Source organism: Lissotriton vulgaris, chromosome 2_1 (genome assembly GCF_964263255.1).
Source record: "Lissotriton vulgaris chromosome 2_1, aLisVul1.2, whole genome shotgun sequence".
Taxonomy (NCBI): domain Eukaryota; kingdom Metazoa; phylum Chordata; class Amphibia; order Caudata; family Salamandridae; genus Lissotriton; species Lissotriton vulgaris.
Window position 1 is genome coordinate 932820858 of NC_141687.1, and position 19932 is coordinate 932840789.

A 19932-nucleotide genomic window follows, 5' to 3' on the forward strand; every position below is an offset into this window, starting at 1 on the left:
AACTGTCTTTCTTAGCTTTACTTCAAGCTTTGTGAATGTTCAACAAAAAAGCTTTACACCACTGTAGCTCTTTTAATGGTGGTTCAATGTTAGTCTCAACAACGTACATTACAATAGGTAGACCCAATAAAATGTCAAACTTACATAAATATCTTACACCAAAAATATTAACCTATTTTGAATCCCTGAAACCACCTTAAAAACAGATCCATTCACTTCCCACCTGTGTTAAAATGGATTACAGTACAACTGTGAGAGAAGTACTAGAATTCTATGGGGGGTAAGTGTTTGATGGTGGATTTGGGTTCTTTTTGAAGGTTTTGTAGGACTATATTTATTTGTCACAAAATACTGGAATTCTGATTTTGAAATCTATGTTTTATTTGTTCGTTTTCAGCATGATGTTATACTGACTGTTGTGGCACTTCCCTGATCACATCTCTTCTCCCATGAGGAACTCCATGTACCAGTTCACAATATGTTGTATTATTCATCCAATCCATAATCCGTTTTTCTTTATACTCTCAAACATTGATGTTCTAGGATTGTAGTAGGAAATATCAAAGGCAGAATATTCCACAGTCCCACTATCATGACCTGAATATTGGGGGACAAAATATCGAAGAGGTAAGTACACAGAGGGAGGTATGATATACTACTCATAGCTCTACATCTATGTATCTTGAAGATATATGTGTCACCAAGGTACTCATATGTGAAGTTAGGTATACAACCTTCATACCAATTTATCCTAAGATAGTTTGTCTCTTGACATTCTGTTCAGGGTAATGTGACAAATTGATTTTCTGCCTTCATGTCTAGTCTTTTGTCTAGAGTCTGACCTACATAACCACCTGTTAACCCATATAAATACACATACTACCTGTGTCCAATAACACCCAATGTTTACTCACAATGATGTATTCTCAAATCAGGATCCGAAAGGAAGCAGACATTCACTAATCACTGATTATTAGATGCGCAGATTGAGCATATGACACAAAGTCAACCGTGCCCAGACATCCTTTGAAAATAGTTTTGCAGCACTTAACCAGTGAGACTAGGGATACCCCCATTCTGGCACATGATTATTTAAATGTTTGTCTTTATCTGTTTTATGAGAGTGGGAGGGATCGTAGGGAAATCCTGTAGGTCATATAAGATTAATGACAGTGCCACCTATTTTTATGAGTGCTTATTTGCCCATCAAAGACAGTGAGAAGGGGACCCAGTCTGTGAGATTTAGTGCAGTTAGGTTAGCATGGGAGAAATGTTGCTCTACCGTATCAGCCCCTATTCTACTACAACATGGTTCCCAAGGTACTGAAAGTTCTCTGTAGGTACCATCAAGGTAGACTGTTGGATTTATGTCTGTAAGTCTACTTGTGCCAGATCACTTTAAGTACTGAGTAATGCTTAAAACTATTTAATAACTCAAATCTGGGGCCCATCTCACTTGGTTGGCTGAGGTGTATATGAGGTATACAAGGAGCTCATCCCCAAAAAGAACACTAGGTCTTCCAGCTCAGGTGTACACTGAAATCCCCTTACTCCCGCTTCCATCTGTACCCATGCTTCCAATGGTTCCAGGGCCAGCGCAAAGAGTAGGGTGACAGTGGGAACTCCTAGAGCAATACATGTCTGAATCTGAAGTGGTCTGACATTGACTCCCACCTGTGCAAAATGGCCTTTATGTATCAAGCAAACATGTTAAGATGTGCGGGCCAATATTCATTCACTTTACAATGAGAAATATTTAGTTGTAATTCAGGCTGTTAAAAGCTTTTTCATAATCTATGGACAGGATATCAAAGGGTCTAGGTGTTTGTTTGCTATATCTTGATCATTAAGTAGGGATAGCATATTGTGTTGCATGGACCTCTGTGGCATGAATCTGCTTTGGGTGATGTGTATGAGGTTATTAATTAACAAAAGAAATAACATTTGCTGAAGCTTTAGCTAAGATCTTCACTTCCAAGGTAATTAAAGTAATTGGCCTTTGAGAATCATAGAAGTCAGTCAGATGCCCAGGCTTCAACATTACGCTAATAGTTGCCTCTTTTAGGTTCCTGTTGAATGCCTTGGCCTCTCTGACACTTAGAAAATCACATACAGTGTTTGAAGAAATAGGTTGAAGCACTTTCTCAGGCTGCATTAGAGTGCCTTCAAGATCTCATTTGCAGTTAGGACAATGTCCAGGCTTTGTCTGTCCACCATAGAGATTCTAGAGAGTGGGAAGTCACCCAAGAATGACTGTTTCTCTATGGATGATGGTGCTTTTGCACCTTATGATGAGCTATAGAAGGACGGGATTAAGAGCACTACTAATCTTCCTTCCATGTTTCCAAAGCCCTCTGTGCGTCTTGCCTCTCTTTCTTTCTAATTTAGCCATTGTTGAAGCTTCCCTGTTTTATTCTCTTGCTTAGATTGCTGACCTTGCAATTCTTTTAACTTCTCCTAGAAGTTACTGTTGGAATTCGTGATTCTTATTACCAATCTAAAGCATCATCTCATCTGATAGGTCAGTCTGGAACCTCTCCTCCAAAGCAAGATTAGTTTTAAGCTTTTGTTCATCTCATCCCTCTTTTTATGTTTTCTATAATTCTTTAAATGTATTTAACTTAATTTTTTACATTCCATTTATTCAACACTTGCTCAGCATACTTGGACAAATCCATAAATGTAATTTTCGACAGAAGTATGAACATAAAATTATTCAGCATTTACAATGTTCGATAACCTCCAATAAAGAATCAAGGCAACTTTCCATACAATGTGTACATCTTTACATTACTAATTAATTAAATAAAACCTCTGTATAAGTACATTCCTAATCTCTCTAGGGTATATGTTCAGTGACCGCTGTATGGCCCCCCCAGACCCAAACCTTTTCTCACTTTCGTGAGCAGCCCTGACTCTGATACACCACTTTTTCTGCTTTCCTGTACCAGTTTAGGTCAATTTTCCAAACCCTTACCCTCGCTGGGCAGTCCGAGTCCCAGGTGGTCCTGATTGTGTTTGTTTTCGCTCTATATGCCAGCGCGCCTTCAATAGGATGTCTAGTCCTGTGACCTCGGTCATAACCTGTACTATTCCCCACCAGTATTGTTGGATAGTGGGACCCCTCTTTCAATGCTTCAGTGTTGTGATGTATTGCAAGGCCCTACCTCGTACAAACATTTTGAGGGCTTCCCACAGGTTTATTGGTGTTCCTCTCACCCATTGTTCCAAAACTTCTTCTTTGACCAGCCACCAGCCCTTTGGTCAGGCTTCACAGTAGAACAATAACAACATTTTAAAACACCGGGCTGTTCTTCAAATTGAACTACATTTTAAAGAATGGTTTCCAATCACTACCATTATTTGCATATACAAAAAAATGTTAAGGACATTGTAACCAAGAAGAAAATATCTGCATCAGCACAACCAACTATTTCTAAGCCAAAAAAGGAGCATTTCTTTTTCTCAATGCACTGATTGTGACATAAAATAACACCTCCCAGGTAGGTAATATAAAAATCAAAGGGGTTTTCTACACATGACAAGGGGACTGTAAGGCCTTAAACTTTGGTAAAGGTGTAAATCTATTGGCAACCATTGACTGGAATTGCCACACTTTTGATTAAAATCGAAGCTCAGAGGCCTAATTCTTGGAATTGGACAGCGCAATTCTTCTTTCAAAGGGCTCTCCTACATCTATCTCAGTATTATTGCATTTTCAGGAGACTCAAATGGCCGACTGAAGTGTCACAGGAGAGCTTTAGAGCAAAACAAATCAATATCATACATGAATCACATCTTATGGGAACTCTACCGTCAATAGATCGGGTTCTATTTTTCATTGCTACATGGTTATATAGCAGCAATACATTTAGGAACAAGTCTTGAGGTCAGCCTCCTTGGAAAAATATATGTAATATTTTATATTGATTTAAATAAAAAAATATATATATATACATATATATATATATATATTAAAGATGAGAATCCAGTCCCATTAGTCTTCAGCTATATATATATATTAAAAAGAAACGAATACTTCACCTCTGTGTCCAGTGGAGTAATCAGAATAATCAATTCTATGTCCCCATTATTTTACTTGGTTAACGTTTTAGCCCCCAGTAACCTGTAGCGCTCTAATTCACTGCCATCCAATTTCAGTTATGGATGTTCGAAATCGGGAGTGCTTTGAAGTTAGCACCTTGTCCATGTCATCTACACCAAGATATGCCACTCACATTCTAGCATACCGGTTGGATATGGTAAACTTGAAGGTCTGAAGTTTTCTTTCTTCCACTCTGGCATTATTATGGTAAGCTTCGGACTAGGGGTCTCCTTTCATAGCTGGATGGGCTGCCATGCTCAAACGTGAAAGCCCTCCTGCAGAGTAGAGAGGGTTTAAAGGTTTTTCCAAGGCTGATTAGGTTTGGCCAGCTAGACAGTGCAAGCTGTCTGGTTGCAAAATGCCTGTTGTGAACTTACATCAAGCTTGCAGCCAACCCTCGTTAGCATTGGTTCACTCTATTGTCACTCTCATTTACCTGATTCATACTCAATGGCTTGCCTTCCTCTTCTTATGTTTATCCCTCTCTAGAGGGCAGCCTCTTTACTATTCTTTCGATTGGCTTACTTGTATCCTTCCACTTTATTTATGGAACTGTGTATTTTTTTCAGTACTCAATGAGACAGCATGTGTTTCCTAGCTTTCTCCCTTGTGTGCTGCCTCCCTAGTCAAATACCTGCCCCTCTGTAGCACTGTCTTGCTCTCCACCTCTCCCATGATGTCTTTGAAAGCAAAAAAAAGAGGTGATTTTTGATGGGGTATGGATGGAGAGCAGATATTGAGTTCTTTTTGCTTCATCTCATGTATTCCATGTATTGCATGAAGGTCAAAGCTTTGAAAACTAAAGGATTTTATGGCAGTGGGGTAAGGACAATCTGCTGCATGTAATCACTTAGCTAGCATCTGAGGCAAAAGCTGTACATAACTTGACTCTTATTCGGGAGGCCCATATAACTTCTCCCTGGACTAATACAGAGAACCAAATGGCTGAGTCCTGCGAAAAGTAAATTTGCGTTTGGCAAGTGTTAGAACTGGGATTCCCTAGTTGGCTGAGGAAGGTACCTTAGGCCAAGTAGGGACCCTCGCTTCCACGTCAGGGAAAGGTAGGACACCTTCTCAGATAACCCCTGCTTCACCCCCTGGGTATCTTGGCATGAGCAACCAGGCTTATCTTCAAGGCAAATGTGTAAAGTATTTGCAACCATGCTCCCAGTGACCCAATGGCGAAACAACACAAAAGGACTCCACACGAGTTTCATATAAAAACAAGTATAAGTTTATATAAAAAGATATACGATGAGACCACACAATATAAATTCAACATTGCGTATTTATAATATACCTCTTGGCCAGTTATTAGGACAGCCAGCTCTTGCAAGTTCTGGCGGTATTAATGAGCACTCCCAGGTGATCCTATGCAGTCCTAATGCAAGGATATGCAGTTTGTAATGCTAGAATCAGGCATTTTACAATGTAAGAATAATGCAGTTTGTGATGCAAACTAATGCAATGCGTAATACAACCAACAGGCAGTTCGTTATGCAAAAATAATGCAATGCGTAATTCAACAATAAGGTAGTTCATTCTGCAAACTAATGCAATGCGTAATACAACAATCAGGCAGTTTGTTATGCAGAAATAATGCAATGCATAATGCAACAATCAGGTAGTTTGTTCTGCAAACGAATGCAATGCGTAATATAATAAACAGGTAGGTCATAATGCCGAATTAATGCTTTGCGTAATACACTCCAGCACCGATCACGGTGCTTCAGACGGTCTCTCTGTGGAGAAGTGTGGCTCACTGGTTAGAGGAGGCAGACCTGGAAGCAGAGGTCAGCCCGGGACCAGGGTTCAATTTCCGGCTCGGCGGGGTCTTGAGTCCTAAAATGTCCATGGACTCGACAATTCTCGCTCCGGTGCCTACTTGATTCACAGGTTCACACTCTGCGACTCTGGGCAATAGCTTGCTTAATCTCCACAACGGCCCCTCGTGGTGGGATGCCTGGCTTTCACCTTGCGGATACCCAGCCGGGGTTATTTCACAGGGGAATACCAGGACGGGTTCCCTAAGCAAGCGCTTAGAAACCGCTCGGTGATTTGCGCTATATAAATTCCTGTACAGTTACAGTTACTCTCTGCCCCTCTTAGTAACTCACGGTCAGTTTCCGTCACCATATGCCCCCAGCACAGATCTGTTGTAAACCACAGTGCAGCTCCCTTCTCTGGCCCCGGTGCTGCCACTCCTTGGCATGTACGGGACGTGACACGAGCTGGGACAGAGGCTCGCGCAACCAGAAGGGGAGAGGCTGTGAGCGTCTCTCTCCGAGCCCGCATCCTGTCCTAGGCGCCGACACATGTTACCTAGGGGTTGTGACCTTGCTCTCCTCTCTGCCTCTCGCGACTTGGGCCTCCTACGAATTGGTTGATTCCGGGCCAATGACGATAACGAAGATATTAGGCTGCAACAGGGCACATGCACACAGTGTTGCTGAGACTCCCTTGAGTCTTGGGTGTGCACGGTCACAGGGCAATCCTCACGAAGGTCTCAGGCTGCACGAAGCACACATCATCGCTGAGACTCCCTTGAGCCTCGGTTGTGCACAGTCACAGGGCAATCCTCACAAAGGTCTCAGGCTGCACGAAGCACACACACACAGCATCGCTGAGAGTCACTTGGACTCCTGGCACCCCCGATCACAGGGCAATTCTTCAGAGGGTCTCAGGTTGCAAAAGCACACACACAGTGTCGCTGAGACACACTTGAACATCTGGCGCCCACGATCATAGGGCAATCATCAAAATGGGCTCAGACTGCCAAAAAAGCAAATACACACAGCGGCGCTGAGACTCGCTCGGACTCCAGGTGCCCACGATCACAGGGCATGGCTTACGAAGGTCTCAGGGTGCAAAAAGAACACGCACAGAGCATCGCTGTGACACTTCTGAAAACTTTTGTGTTCCTGAGTTTCCACAACAGGGAGCCAGCTCACCTTGGGCCCTTGGAGTTAAGTTACTTCAGGACACAGCACAGCAAAGTCCTTCCAAGCAGGGGGATACAGCACACAGCAGAGTCCCTGTAGTCTATTTCGTGGTTAACACAACAAACTACAGGCCAGCCCCAGGACACACAGCAAGGGTCAGTCCTTTTCTTCAGTCTCTTCAGCTGTTTCTTCCTTGTCAGAGGTTCCTCTTGACCACAAAGTAGTTTCAGTCCTGTTCAGTCTTGAACAGTCCATCCAATTCCAATTCCAACATTCAGGGGTTTCATCTCTCATAGTTATACCCCTGAATGTCTTTGAAGTCTTTGAGTTCAGTGGGGCACTGCCCCCTGTCTAAACCAGTTCTGGGTGTCTCCCTGCCAGTGACACTTTATTCCTTTGATAGTAGGGATCTAGATCATTAATCACTCAGCAGGGGATGGAGCCATTGTTTTATGGCTGCAGCCCAGGTCTCTTCACCTCCAGGGGATACTCCCCCCCTACACTCCAGATGCATGTCAGCCTGTTGCTGTCTCACCTCCTCCCCTGGGTCAAGACATTCCCCAGATCCTATCACTTACAAATCCAGACAGTCAATCCACGACCAGGCAGTGACACTCAGAAATGTTAGAGCACAAAACCCCAGCCACTTCTAAAAGAGTGGTTTGTAAATACACAATGCAAAAACCACCTTCATAAAAAGGTGTGTTATTACATTGTGAGTCAGGCATACTAAACTTCACCTCTCCATCTTAAGCAATTCGGAAGAAAGGCTAGAAAACATATTACACAGCCTCCCCATTCTGTCTTATGAGCAAGGTGGACTTTCAACAGTGAAAAGCAAAATGGAGAGTATTTCACTGTCAGGACATGGTACATACCTCTGTACATATCCTACCTTTCACATACACTGCACCCTACTCAGGGGGTACATTGGACCTACCACAGGGGTGTCTGGTGTGCATAGAAAGGGAAGGTTAAGGTCTGGCAAGTGGGTGCACTTGTCAGAACAACATGGCAGTTTACCAAACTGCGTGCAGGCACTGCAGTGGCAGGCCTGAGTTTCTCTCTTTAAGGTTACTTGTGTGGGTGGCACAATTAGTGCTGCAGGCCCACTAGTAGCATTTGCATTACTAGCCCTGGCACACATAGTGCACTTTACTAGTAAGGCAAACATACCAATCATGGACAACCAATTACCATTAGACTTTACACAAGGAGCCCTTGCACTTTTTTCACTGGTCAGCAGTGGCAAAATGGCCAAAGCTTCTAAGTTGGCAACACTATGTCAGAAAAAAGGTCTATGGGGAAAGTAAAAAGTTTATTGAACTTTAGCCAAAAAGGGCCAAGTCCAACAGCAAGTATTTCCCCTTGCAATCTTATTCCATTTACATAATGGTCTGTTTCCTGAGAGAAACATAGTTGAAAAACAAACTATGCCATTTATTTAGATTGAAACCATACCAGTTACATAGATTTAAACCTTTGAATCAATGTGCACTGTTGAGTGTTGAGATACGTGTTTGCTTATATGCCAATATATTTTTTTTCTTTTACTTTTTTATAACAATACTTTACAGACAAACATTGGCACATTTATCAGTTTGGCACTTGTAATGTAAAGATAACACCTAGTGGCTTTGTAATGACTTTCTTTAGTTTCTTGCTTAACTCTGAATGTTTGTCACTTTACCACAGTCATCACATCTGGAAAACTTACTGTTTTTTAAATATAGCTGCAGCAGTGATGTCCAATATTGGTCCAGGAGGGCTGGGCCCATGACACATTTTTAATATATTCAAACCAGTTACTCTGTAAATTATTTACATGTATGGTAATTGTGTGTAAACATGTTACGCCATCCTGAAAATCTGGCTGCAATGTCGCTCTCCTAGGCCAGAACTGGACTTCTGTGGTCTGTTTTGTATTAGAACTTAAATATGAAAAACTATCAAGTATGTAAAATGTGATACATAAAACTACATTTGTAGTAGAGAGAATCAGAATAGTAAAAACTATCTTACTATGCAAAACAAAAAAAGGTCAATTTAAGGCGGCTCTAGTCCCATCATGAATTAGAGAATCACTAAATCGAAAGAGCACCCAATACAGTTTTAGTTAGAAAAGGTTTTCATCATCTTGCTTGTATATATGTGTCTGAATCTATCCTGATGGGTGCTTTTGTGGCAGGGGCTTGACCTTGGGTGACATGTTCACATACTATGATGAGAGAGGGGGAAGGATGCAGTGGAAGGCTCGTGCACATAAAACACAAAAAGGCGTTCTTGGGTATCAGGTCACTCACTGTAGCACAATTTATTCAAATTGAAAGTTGGTGTCGTGGCCTTAACAATGATGGAGCAGATTATTAATTAATCTCTGTCTTCCGGGAGAGAGGATCCAAGAAGAAAGTAATTACATCTAAGCATTGTGAGGTTGCTGTGAACAATGATTTATGGCACTTTGTAATTACTGAACTGCCCACTTCTTTCCCCGCAGGCCCAGTGGGAGGGACTCACGGGACGGATCGTCTTCAACAAAACAAGTGGCCTGAGGACCGATTTTGACCTGGATATTATCAGCTTGAAGGAAGATGGTCTTGAGAAGGTTTGTGAGCACTTCTTGGAATCTTTTTTTGTCTCATTGGTTTTATTGTGTATTTTGCTCTCAAATAACCAGAATCTAAAGTTTACACAGACGTACTGTATGCACAGAGAGCCATTTTATCAAAGGGTCATTGGTCAGCACGATGTTAGGTCCGATACATTTCATCTTGAAACTAAACATGCTAGCCACTGCTGTCCTCCACACAGATATCTGCAGCACAGAATGCAAGATCCGGTAGCACATCTATACATTCCTGTCAGAAATGCACCGCCAGAAAGCAAAATATTCACTTTAGTCTTTCACAACAAATCAATAATTGATACCCTGAACGACAAATCCTGTTTACATCTGACAAAACAACATGTGTCTGATAGTGGCGCCCTCAGTTATAGTTGCAGTTGTGGAGGCTTCTTAGAGGCCTCAGAAGCTCTAGTGATTCTTCCCTCCCTAGCATTAAAATTGTGATTGTATTTATATTTATATAGCGCTTACTGCCCCTGACGAGGCGTCGAAGTGCTTTTCAGCGAGTAGCCCAGTACGCCGTAACCCAAAAACGATTAGTGGTAAATAAGTATTGGGACATATTAATTAATTTGAACAGTGGACTTGTGAGTCTATTAGTTGGATTGAAAAGGATAATGGAAAGAAGAGGGAAGGGTCTAGAAAGTGTTTAGTTGGAGATCATCGTAGTAGGAGGATGTTTGGGATGAGTAAAGGAGAGATGGACGGGGAAGAGTCTCTAGCAGTCAATTAGGGAGAAAAATTAGGTCTCAGATGAGACTAGGGAGGGGTACATGATGGAAAGGTTGAGAAAGGGTTGGTTGAGAGATCTGAATAGTAAAATGAGGTTTGAGGTGATTCAAGAAGGGCTACTAGAGGGAAGAGTATAGAAAGGATTATTTCAGAGAGCATAGTATTAGAATGAGGTTGGGAAGAGTCAGAGAGTGGAGGTAGACAATATATGGAGCAAGGTATAGGGTGAGATATAGTGTAGCGCATTGGAGAGGCTCAATTATTTTTACAGGATGAGTAAATGAATAAATATATAGATACATAAGTACATGGAAGGTATATATGTACAAGAAAGGTGATATATCAAGATTTAAGTTGAATTTAATAAACTCAGACTTTCAAGTGTTGCTGTGTTTTAAGCCAATGTATTTGTGTTATTGTTTTTCTTATATTCCTTTTAATAATTCAATAGTGAAGCAATTGTGGAAAAATAATTATGATAACATTTACATATTGCGAAAGATAAATACATGGAGAACCATATGCATCTAATCAAATAACTTATATGAAAACTATTCAGTGAGCTATGTACTTGTTAAGCATAGAATATTATAACCACAAGTAATATGTACATTTGTTAAGCAGACCTAAAGAGTATCCATATATATATATATAAATAATATTATTATAGCAATGTATACAAAGGAATACACACCCATACATGTAATCAAATTAAATGCTTTTACACACAGGGATATGCTGTACATTTCTGTATGGTTATGGTGGTTAGGTAGGGAAGAGCCATCGCTTGAGCAGTCTTCTGAAGATAAGATAGTTATCAGTGGATCTTGTGTTTGGGGGCCATAAGTTCCATTGTTTGGCTTCTTGAACAGAGAAGGGTGTGGCATGTATGTTTTTTTTCTTGTATGGTGCAATTGTGAGACGAGGTGCCAATCTGGAGCAGAAGTTCCTTTGTTGAATGTATTTTGTGATTTGTTTCTATTGGTTTCTTTGGAGCTATGGCGCTGGTAGCCTTATAGTCAGTATTTTCTGTTGTTGCAGTGATGTTTATTCTTCAGCTGTTCTGCTGCTTTCTGAGCTGTTTCATGGTTCTTAATCTATGTGGCTGTTTCTTGAATTGATTGGCTGCTATATGAACTAATCCCAGATAGTGTGCATGTGCTTGAGCTATGCTGATGTTTGATGTTTTCCAGCCCTTGACCTGTTATGAATAGCTATGCTGGACCTAAGTTTTTCTTTCAGATCTTGTACTGTTGTTACAATGCTTAGACAGTATGTAACTGATGACCGTGGGCCCCAAGGCACATATTTTCTGGGATATCCTTTCCATGGGGGATGGTTCCTACCAATCTCCAAGCCAGTATAGCCCAGCACCTCAAGCCTGCAGGCATTTATTTGCAAGCTTGTTGTACCACGGGTGACATGGACAGGGTGGCATTGCATCAAGATGGGAATGTCAGCCAGTTAGCTTTGCTTTAACCACCATGTGCTGGCTTGCTCCTGTTCTCAGAAGACAGAGGAAGACAGAGAGGTTGCTCCATCTTATTGCATGGACATGGCGCCTATTGAGTCCTCAGAGCCCAGTCTGCAGCTGCCAGCATTTCTTATAGTTGCTCTGCTCACACACTGCCTGCCCTACACTCATGTGTCTCCAGGGCAGTATTAGTCTTTGGCAGTTGATCCTAAGCATTCCCCCTGATGTAATGTCTCACAATGGTTCACCATCATTTGTAAAGTAGAAATTGTTACTTGGAAGAAACTGTTACTGGAGTGTTCGTATGTCACTCGTTCAATTTTCTCATCTCAAGCAGGCTTTGGATGTTAATGCATAAACCTGTTGTAAAATGGGAGAATAGAGTGAGTCATTTTTTTCTTCACTACTTAGACAGGTAGTTGAAATTAATAATTTTTCTAAACCTGCCCTGCCTTTTACCAACACATAGAAAGCCTACTGTTAGCTCAGATGCAGCAGCCTCATGAAAAGTAGGGTAGTGATAGAGACAAACTAGCCGAAGAGCTGGTGAGACATCCCATAGGCTATCTTTTATGAAAAAGCCCAGGAAACTTAACAAGTAAATAAGGTTAAAAAACAGCAATGTACATATGTAAACAGGAAAAAGAGAGCCACCGCATGTACATTGCAACATCAATCAATCAATCAATCAAAGCATTTATATAGCGCAATACTCACCCAGAGGGTCTCAAGGCGCTAGGGGAGGGGGGTCTGCTACTGCTCGAACAGCCAGGTCTTGAGTTGCTTCCTGAAGGCGAGGTGATCCTGGGTCAGGCGGAGGTGGGTCGGGAGGGAGTTCCATGTCTTGGCGGCGAGGTAGGAGAAGGACCGTCCCCCTGTGGTGGCTCTTCGGATGCGGGGGACGGCGGCGAGGACGTGGCCGGTCGATCGAAGCTGGCGTTTGGCAGCATAGAAGTTGAGGCGGCTGTTGAGGTATCCTGGGCCTTGGTTGTGTAGGGCTTTGTGTGCGTGGGTGAGGAGTCGGAAGGTGATTTTCTTGTTGACCGGGAGCCAGTGCAAGACTCTCAGGTGTCCGGAGATGTGGCAGTGACGAGGGATGTCCAGGATGAGTCGTGCTGAGGCGTTCTGGATCCGCTGGAGTCTCTTCTAGAGTTTGGCGGTGGTTCCGGCGTAGAGGGATTTACCGTAGTCCAGACGGCTGGTGACGAGGGCCTGGGTGACCGTCTTCCTGGTCTCGGTGGGGATCCTCCGGAAGATCTTACGTAGCATGCGCAGGATGTTGAAGCACAACGAGGAGACGGAGTTGACTTGTCTGGTCATGGAGAGGGAGGAGTCCAGGATGAAGCCAAGGTTGCGTGCGTGGTCTGTTGGTTTGGGTGCGCTGCCTAGGGCGGGGGGCCACCAGGAGTCGTCCCAGGCAGAGGGTGAGGATCCCAGGATGAGGACTTCCGTCTTGTCCGAGTTCAGTTTCAGGCGGCTGTTCTTCATCCATTCGGCTACCTCTTTCATCCCTTCGTGAAGGTTGGCTCTGGTGGTGGCGGGGTCGTTGGTGAGGGAGAGAATCAGCTGGGTGTCGTCGGCGTAGGAGATGATGTTGAGGTTGTGCTGGCGTGCGATGTCTGCGAGGGGGCTCATGTAGACGTTGAAGAGGGTTGGACTGAGCGAGGAGCCTTGAGGAACGCCGCAGATGACTTCGGTGGCTTCAGATCTGAGCGGGGGGAGGCGGACTCTCTGTGTCCTTCCGGCGAGGAAGGAGATGATCCACTCCAGTGCCTTCTCCTGTATTCCGACGTTGCTGAGTCGCTGCACTAGTGTACGGTGTCAGACAGTGTCGAAGGCCGCGGAGAGGTCTAGGAGGATGAGGGCTGCTGTTTCTCCGCTGTCAAGCAGTGCTCGGATGTCATCGGTGGCTGCGTTCAGGGCGGTCTCTGTGCTGTGGTTGGCCCGGAAGCCAGACTGCGAGAGGTCGAGGGATCCGTTTGTCTCGAGGAAGGCGGCCAGCTGCTTGTTGACGGTCTTCTCGACGACTTTTGCAGGAAACGGGAGCAGCGAGATGGGGCGGTAGTTCTTGAGGTCGGTGGGGTCAGCCGATGGCTTCTTTAGTAGAGCGCTGAGTTCGGCGTGCTTCCAGCTCTCCGGGAAGGTAGCGGTATCGAAGGAGGTGTTGATGATGTCCCGCAGGTGGGGTGCGATGACAGCGTCAGCTTTGTTGAAGATGTGGTGAGGGCAGGGGTCGGTAGGAGATCCGGAGTGGATGGGGTTCATTGTGCGGATGGTGTCTTCGGTGCTGATCGGGGTCCAGGCGCGGAGGGTGGTGGTGGGGGGCAGTGGTTCGGTCGTGGCGTGCGTCGGTTGAGTGCTGAAGCTGTTGTGTATGTCCGCGATCTTGTTGTGGAAGTAGGAGGCGAGGGAGTTGCAGAGGTCTTGCGAAGGGGTGATGTCGTTGTTTCCGGCGTTGGGGTTGGAGAGCTCTTTAACGATGTTGAAGAGTTCCTTGCTGTTGTGTGCGTTGTTGTCCAGTCGTTCCTTGAATGCGGTTTTCTTGGTGGCGTGGATGAGTTGGTGGTGTTTTCGGTTGGCGAGCTTGAGGGCAGTCATGTTGTCCGGTGTTGGGTCTCTGCGCCAGGTTCTCTCGAGGGCTCGGCAGTTCTTCTTGGAGCTCTTGAGTTCATCGGTGAACCATGGGGCTTTCTTGCTACCGGGTCTGCTAGGCGGGGTCTTCAGAGGGGCGAGGTCGTCTGCGCAGTTGCTGATCCACTTTGCGAGGTTGGTGGCCACCTGGCTTGGGTTCGTTGCGCTGGTGGGAGGGTTCATGCTCAGGGAGGTCGCGAGCTGGTCGGCTGTGATCTTGTTCCAGCTTCTGCGTGCAACCTGTTGCTGGTGGTGGTGGATCGTGGTCCTTCTGAAGCTGAAGTGGACGCAGCTGTGGTCCGTCCAGTGGAGTCCGGTGGCGTGGCTGAAGGCGATGTCCTTGCTGGATGAGAAGACGGGGTCGAGTGTGTGTCTGGCGTAGTGGGTGGGGGTGGTGACCATCTGCTTGAGTCCCAGGTTTGCGAGGTTGTCCAGCAGGGTGGTGGTGTTGCAGTCGTTGTTATTCTCCAGGTGGAAGTTGAGGTCCCCAAGGAGGATGTAGTCAGCGGAGAGGAGGGCGTGCGGGCTGATGAAGTCGGCGAAGTCTTCGCTGAATTGTGTGCGTGGTCCCGGGGGTCTGTAGATGAGGGTGCCTCTGAGGGTGGTCTTGGGGTTGATGTGGACCTGGAAGTGCAGGTGCTTGGCGGGTGCGAGGGTGTCGTCGGTGTTGGTCGTGATGCGGATGGTGTTCCTGTGGATGATGGCGATGCCTCCTCCGGTCTGGTTGATGCAGTCCCTTCGGATGATCTTGTAGCCGTCTGGGCGCTGAAGAGGCGTTCATCCAGGTTTCCGTGAGGAAGGCGACGTCTGGTGAAGTAGTGTCGAGCAGGTTCCAGAGCTCGACGGCGTGTCTGTGGACGGAGCGGGTGTTGAGCAGGATGCATCTCAGGTGGCTGCTGCTGTTGCTCGTCTTGGTCTTGGTTGGTGCTGCAGTAGTGCAGGTCCGGATGCAGGTAAACTTGCAGGAGTTGCAGCAGAAGGGTCCGTGGGTGCGTCTCGGGGTGGCTCGGTAGCATCCTGGGATTCGGCCAGCATTGAGTGCGATGAGGGTGGCGGCGTCGTACGTCCGGCGGGTGGGCTGGGGTCTGCGGGGGCCAAGGGTCCTGGCGCTGGGCGCGGTCCAGGCGCGGACGGGCGCAGACGGGCTTACCTTTGGCGCACCTTCGGCGCTCAATCGGTGCTCCCGCTGCGCGGTCGCTCTGGGGGCATCATAAGAAGGAGCCGGGAGGGCGGGTCAGCTGGGTGGCGGGAGCGGGGCGGCCAATGGGCCGGAGGGGGGCGGGGTCGACGGAGGACTGTGACGGGAAGGGGGCCTGGGGTGGCTCGGCGGCAGGGAGTGGCACCCGAGGAAGGGGGAGGGGAGCAGAAGGGGGGAGCAGGGGGCAGAGGTGGCAAGGCTAAGCAGAAGGCAGGGCTACACACAGGGAAAGGCAGCACAGGGGGCAAAGGCTAAATAACAATACAGAGGCTAACACAGGGAAATCCACAAAAGGCAAACACGGGGAAACACAGAGGCGGCACAGGGGGCAAAGGCTAAATACCAACACAGAGGCTAACACGGGAAAATACACAGAAGGCAATCACGGGGAAACACAGAGGCAGCACTGGAGCCAGCCACGAGGCAGCAGGGGGGTCAGTACCAGGAGGCGGCAGCAGAGCAGCGGGCAGGAGCAGCGGAGTGGGGGTGACCTCGCCTGGAACAGGCTCAGCGGTCACTCCCTGTCCCTGCGCTTGGACCCCTTAAGAAGGAGCCGGGAGGGCGGGTCAGCTGGGTGGCAGGAGCGGGGCGGCCAATGGGCCAGAGGGGGGCGGGGTCGACGGAGGACTGTGGCGGGAAGGGGGCCTGGGGCGGCTCGGCGGCAGGGAGCGGCACCCGAGGAAGGGGGAGGGGAGCAGAAGGGGGGAGCAGGGGGCAGAGGTGGCAAGGCTAAGCAGAAGGCAAGGCTACACACAGGGAAAGGCAGCACAGGGGGCAAAGGCTAAATAACAATACAGAGGCTAACACGGGGAAATCCACAGAAGGCAAACACGGGGAAACACAGAGGCGGCACAGGGGGGCAAAGGCTAAATACCAACACAGAAGTTAACACGGGGAAATACACAGAAGGCAATCACGGGGAAACACAGAGGCGGCACTGGAGCCAGCCACGAGGCAGCAGGGGGGGTCAGTACCAGGAGGCGGCAGCAGAGCAGCGGGCAGGAGCAGCGGAGTGGGGGTGACCTCGCCTGGAACAGGCTCAGCGGTCACCCCCACTAATTCAGAGACATTTCCCAGGTCTATAAATGACTTGTTCCCCAGTACAGTTGTTTTATTTGCATTCTGGGACTTGTAGTCTTGATTTAATGCTTGCAAAAATAAAGCAGTTCGCTGACAGAATTTCAGTGACTATAATATTGTGTGGACCAAATATCAAGAAGATAAGTGCAAATAGGTAAGTACTATTTTTAACCCCATATCTGCATACCTTAAAGATATATCTATATCCATGTCTATATTTCTATCTATATATATATATGTGTTTGTGTGTATATATAGAAATATATATATCTTCAAGGTACATATATGCAGAGTTATATATTTTAAAACTTTGCTCAGTCATAGAAACTTACCTTCACAATATTTTTGTCCTCAATATTCCTGACATAATATTTAGCTCACACAATTTCCCCCCCCCCCCCCCAATATTTTGTCGAAACATCAAGTAAAATGCAGGTCTCAGAATATAAAGAAAATATTTCTGGACTAGAGCAGCAAGTCATGCATAGATCTGGGAAAGGTAGCATCTGTGAACACATTTTATTCCACAGCAAGCATGGCACAGCATGATAAAACGCTTATCAAAAGAACAGCAGAAGCAAAGTCTACGTTATTAAGATTTGTTATGGAAGAATACAGTTTTGCAGTGCAAGAAGAGGCTGCACATAGGAAATAGGACAATTTCCAGACAACTAGTGCTTTTGTATAGCAGTAAGTTTCTTGTGACAACATCAGTAACAAAATATATGAACTTCCATAATGTCTATTTGAGTATATGTCTGAATGCAAACATGAGCGCATCTGCGTGGTCTCACCAGTGTGAAAATCTTATTTTGTGCCCCTCTTTCTCCACGGATTACCTCACTACCACCCTCCAACTCTCCATAGCCACTCTCTCACATGCATTTCATTTGTTTTATAGCACTACTCATACCAGTGTTAGCACTTCAGAAGGATGTAGGAGTTTATTCCAAGATTTAAACATAAATGAATTTTCTTGAAGTCAAATTCAATGCTACTAACAGACTATGCCACTAATCTCCGTGTTCCATAAATGTCCCAGAGTAGCATTACCTCAGACAGTTTTTTACATAGCCCTACACCCAGCCTCATGAGCTTACACTGTTTTGCTGCTAAGGCCAAAACAAGTATTAGTATGGGAAACAGCCGCTGTTTTGGGGGTTTTAAGACTAGTCAAGCATCCCCCTGCTGAGGGCACTTGGTGTACTGGGCATTCTAATGATTGTAAATGCTCAAGTTCAGTGTTTACGACGGTTAAAATGCTTTTTCTTATGCACTAATTCCCTTTTAGGAGTCAGAAATGTTTTTCTGATTCCTACTGATCTGGAAGGGGAGTGTTGTATATGTCTCTTTAAATTAGCGAAGTGCAAAATATTCATGTTTCACTGACAACACAAATTATATGATAATCCATTCTCAAAATAGACTCCTTCCCCGTTGTGTATGTACAAAAAAAAGGTTTGGTGACTAGTAGGCAGTGGTCCGGGAGAGCAATGCCCAATCCTAAACAAGCAAAACAAAATGTAACTTTTCTTTTTAAATACAGTCCTGTTTCATTTAAGGAAATTGGGCTGCATTTAATAAAGTTTCCTACATTGAAAGGCAATCTCTGACTTTATGGATTGCTGGCCCCAGCGGGCCACGAACTGTATGCTAGCCTCCACTCACACTAAGTCGCAATTTGAGACCTACCTCATTAATATTCATGAGGTAGGTCCAATTGCAATGTATTAAGATTCAGATTTTTAGGAGTCCTATTAGTACATAAATAGGTTCTTAAAAATCTTTACTGGCTGCCAAAATACTAGTTGTAATTTGCTTCTATTTACTTGCAACAAAATTTTCATACATGTGCCCCTTTTTTCTAATATAAATGCCTTCTCTAGAGCCTGCCTTAATGCAGTGCGTTAAATGCCCTTTTGCCTTAACCCTCACTGCCTCAGGACTGTCTGTGTGACTGTCACAGCAGGGTGCGTGTAAGCTGTGACTACCATCCAGTTTCAAGTCGGTGTCACTAATGCTGAAGCAGGATTTCCATATGAACAGGCAAAGGGGCACATGCATCAAGCATTTTTGGAGTCGCAAACGGTGCGATTCCTTAAAATCGTCCGTTTGCGATTCCAAAAATGCTTTTTGGAATGCATCAAGCATTTTTAGAAATCGCAACATTTTTGCGATTTCTAAAAATGCGATTGCTTTTAAGAAATCGCAAATTTGCGATTTCTTAAAAGCAATGCATGATTACTTTTATAATTGCGAATTCGCAATTAGGGTGTCAAATTTACCGAGTGGTTGAATCACTCGGTAAATTTGCAAAAAGTGTTAAAAACGCTGCAAAAGCATTTTTTACACATTCATGTTACGGACACACATGTCCTTAGGACATGTGTGTGTGCAACATGATGCGAAAACAACATTTCATGGGTGCAGGGGGGGTCATTTGAACCCCCCTCTCCACCCTTGAAATGCAATCAGGATTTGCGATTAGCAAAGTGAGAATTCACAATTCCCATTCATTCCTATGGGCATTTTAGCCCATAGGAATGAACGGGAATTGCGAATTCGCACTTTGCTAATCGCATAATATTTGAGAATCGGTAAAAATTGCGATTTTTACCGATTCTCAAATATTTTGAGAAAATGTACATGCATCCCATTTTGCATTTCCTAATTTGCGATTCCCTAAAAATCGCAAATTAGGAAGTGCAAAATGAAACAATGATGCATGTGGGCCAAAGTGCCTACACCGACCTCCATCCTATTGTCTTTAAACCAAAAACACAGTTCGTTTTGTGATTAGATTTCTACAGTCCCTTCTATCAATGATCTCTTTCTCGACTCATCACGGTTAAATATATGCATTTCAATTAAAGACTAAAAGAAATTTGGTAATACAAAAAAACGACAATTATTCCCCTGTCAATAGCAGATTCACTATAATAAAACTAACGGCAGAAAAGAGTAGAAAATCCCCAATAATAACAATGATAATAATCATCATAGAAACATCATGTATTCATCTATATTGAATTTGATATAGTGCTTCCATACCTGGACAGTGTAAATGTGCATTACAGATAACTAGAGAACATGCAATACAAATATTACAGAAATGTTCTGCGTGGCAATAAACAAAGCGTTACA

The 19932-nt window shown here is 44.9% G+C and overlaps 1 protein-coding gene across 1 annotated transcript in view; it reads left to right on the top strand.

Moving 5' to 3' along the window:
- GRIK3 (glutamate ionotropic receptor kainate type subunit 3) overlaps window positions 1–19932 on the top strand; it is a 653994-nt gene that overhangs the window by 210864 nt on the left and 423198 nt on the right. Inside the window, exon 8 of the mRNA XM_086954197.1 lies at window positions 9545–9652. Within this exon, the coding sequence (XP_086810323.1) occupies window positions 9545–9652 (108 nt within the window). The remainder of the gene's footprint in view (window positions 1–9544; window positions 9653–19932) is intronic.